Source organism: Calidris pugnax, unplaced genomic scaffold (genome assembly GCF_001431845.1).
Source record: "Calidris pugnax isolate Ruff unplaced genomic scaffold, ASM143184v1 scaffold735, whole genome shotgun sequence".
In the NCBI taxonomy this organism is placed as follows: domain Eukaryota; kingdom Metazoa; phylum Chordata; class Aves; order Charadriiformes; family Scolopacidae; genus Calidris; species Calidris pugnax.
The window spans coordinates 4,217-6,886 of record NW_015091403.1 but is presented as its reverse complement, the minus strand read 5'-3'; the positions used below and the strand labels follow the sequence as shown (position 1 = coordinate 6,886).

General features: G+C 59.6%; 1 protein-coding gene across 1 annotated transcript; it reads left to right on the top strand.

Annotated features, from left to right (window-relative positions):
* Positions 1–285: 285 nt before the first annotated feature.
* Positions 286–2,664, top strand: LOC106899530 (histone-lysine N-methyltransferase 2B-like). The gene is made up of 2 exons (XM_014961406.1): positions 286–348; positions 1,736–2,664. Exons 1-2 carry the CDS (start codon positions 286–288, stop codon positions 2,009–2,011), a joined length of 339 nt encoding a protein of 112 aa, XP_014816892.1. The 3' UTR covers positions 2,012–2,664.
* The last annotated feature ends 6 nt before the right edge of the window (positions 2,665–2,670 follow it).

Sequence of the window (2,670 nt, the reverse complement as noted above, 5' to 3'; positions counted from 1 at the left end):
GAGAAGATCAAGAGGGAGGTGGGATCTCGGGGACTTTGAGGACACCTCGGGGACACCTTGAGGACACTTTAGGGACACACTGGGGTCACCCCCGGTGGCCCCTGGGGACGTGGAGACCCCATGGGGACGTGGGGTGGGATCCCCCTGGGGCTCGCTGAGGATTGGGAGAAGGTCAAGAGGGAGGTGGGATCTCAGGGACTTTGAGGACACCTCGGGGACACCTTGAGGACACTTTAGGGACACACTGGGGTCACCCCCGGTGGCCCCTGGGGACGTGGAGACCCCATGGGGACGTGGGGTGGGATCCTCCTGGGGCTCGTTGAGGATCGGGAGAAGGTCAAGAGGGAGGTGGGATCTCAGGGGCACCTTGTGGACACACTGGGGTCACCCCTGGTGGTCCCTGGGGACGTGGAGACCCCATGGGGACGTGGGGCATCATCTGCTCAGGGATCGTGTCCCCATCTCCTGGGGCATCGGGTGCTTCATGTCCCCATCCCATCGGGGTGTCCCTTCATGGTGTCCCCATCCCATGATGACATCCCTTGATGGTGTCCCCATCCCATCATGGTGTCCCTTGATGGTGTCCCCATCCCATCATGACGTGTCTTCATGGTGTCCCCATCCCATCCTGACGTCCCATCATGGTGTCTCCATCCCTTCATGGTGTCCCCATCCCATCAGGATGTCCCTTGATGGTGTCCCCATCCCATGATGTCATCCCATCATGGTGTCCCCATCCCATCATGACGTGTCTTCATGGTGTCCCCACCCCATCATGATGTCCCATGATGGTGTCCACATCCCATCCTGACGTCCCTTCATGGTGTCCCCATCCCCTGGTGGTGACCCCATCCCATGATGATGTCCCCTCATGGTGTCCCCATCCCTTGATGGTGTCCTCATCCCATCCTGACGTCCCTTCATGGTGTCTCCATCCCATGATGGTGTCCTCATCCCCTGATGGTGTCCCCATCCCATGATGACGTCCCTTGATGGTGTCTCCATCCCATGGTGTCATCCCATCATGGTGTCCCCATCCCATCATGGTGTCCCCATCCCTTGATGGTGTCTCCATCCCTTCATGGTGTCCCCATCCCATCAGGATGTCCCTTCATGGTGTCTCCATCCCTTCATGGTGTCCCCATCCCATCATGATGTTCCTTGATGGTGCCCCCATCCCATGATGACGTCCCATCATGGTGTCCCCATCCCATCATGACATGTCTTCATGGTGTCCCCACCCCATCATGGTGTCCCCATCCCATGATGACGTCCCATCATGGTGTCCCCATCCCATCATGATGTTCCTTCATGGTGTCCCCACCGCATCACGATGTCCTCAACCCATGATGGTGTCCCCATCTCATGATGGTGTCCCCATCCCATCATGATGTTTCTTCATGGTGTCCCCATCCCATCATGGTGTCCCCATCCCTTCATGATGTCCCTTCATGGTGTCCCCATCCCATGATGATGTCCCTTCATGGTGTCTCCATCCCCTGGTGGTGTCTACATCCCATCAGGATGTCCCTGGTGGTGTCCCCATCCCATGATGACATCCCCTGGTGGTGTCTCCATCCCATCCTGACGTCCCATCATGGTGTCCCCACCCCAATGATGCCCTCCCCCCCTTCACCTCCCCACCCCACGGAGACCATTCCCCACCACCACCAACCACCCAATCTCACCTCCCTTTCTTTTTCGGTCTTCTCCACCCCACCCCACCCCACCCCAGGGCATCGGCTGCTACATGTTCCGCATCGACGAGGCGGAGGTGGTGGACGCCACCATGCACGGCAGCGCCGCCCGCTTCATCAACCACTCCTGCGAGCCCAACTGCTACTCCCGCGTCATCCACGTGGAAGGCCACAAGCGCATCGTCATCTTCGCCCTGCGCCGCATCCTGCGGGGGGAGGAGCTCACCTACGACTACAAGTTCCCCATCGAGGAACCCGCCGCCAAACTGCCCTGCAACTGCGGGGCCAAGCGCTGCCGACGCTTCCTCAACTAGAGTGGAGGGGCACCCATGGGTGCTCTGGACTCTTGGGTTGGGGGGTAGGAGGGGGTAAGAGGGGGTTTGGAGGTAGTTGTGGAGCCCTAGAGATGTCTACACCCAACTGGAAGACAGCAGGACTCAAGGGGAGGTGGTGGGGAGGAGATACGGAAGCCCTTGAGATGCCTTCATCCAACTGGGAGGACCCCTGGGTGCTCTGGAGCCCTGGGTGGGGGGGTTGGAGGTAGTTATGGAGCCCTGGAGATGCCTCCACTCAACTGGAAGACACCAGGACTCAAGGGGAGGCAGTGGAGAGGAGATACGGAAGCCCTTGAGATGCCTCCACCCAACTGGGAGCAACCAACAGCCGTGGAGAGGGGGTTTGGAGGTGGTTATGGAGCTCTTGAGATGCCTCCACCCAACTGGGAGTGACCAATAGTCAACAGGAGGTGCTGGAGAGGAGATATGGAAGCCCTTGAGATGCCTTCACCCAACTGGAAGACACCAGGAGCCATGGGGAGGTCTGGAGAGGGGGTTTGGAGGTGGTTATGGAGCCCTGGAGATGCCTCCACCCAACTGGGAGCAACCTGAAGTCATGGGGAGGCGCTGGAGAGAAGATCTGGAAGCCCCTGAGATGCCACCACCCAACGGGGAGCACCCATGGGTGCCCTGGACCC

Coding starts and splice junctions, on each gene's coding strand:
- LOC106899530 (XM_014961406.1), top strand. CDS start 286: ATGGGGACGTGGGGTGGGATCCTCCTGGGGCTCGTTGAGGATCGGGAG. Junction 349..1,735: donor GGGAGAAGGTCAAGAGGGAG/GTGGGATCTCAG, acceptor ACCCCACCCCAG/GGCATCGGCTGCTACATGTT.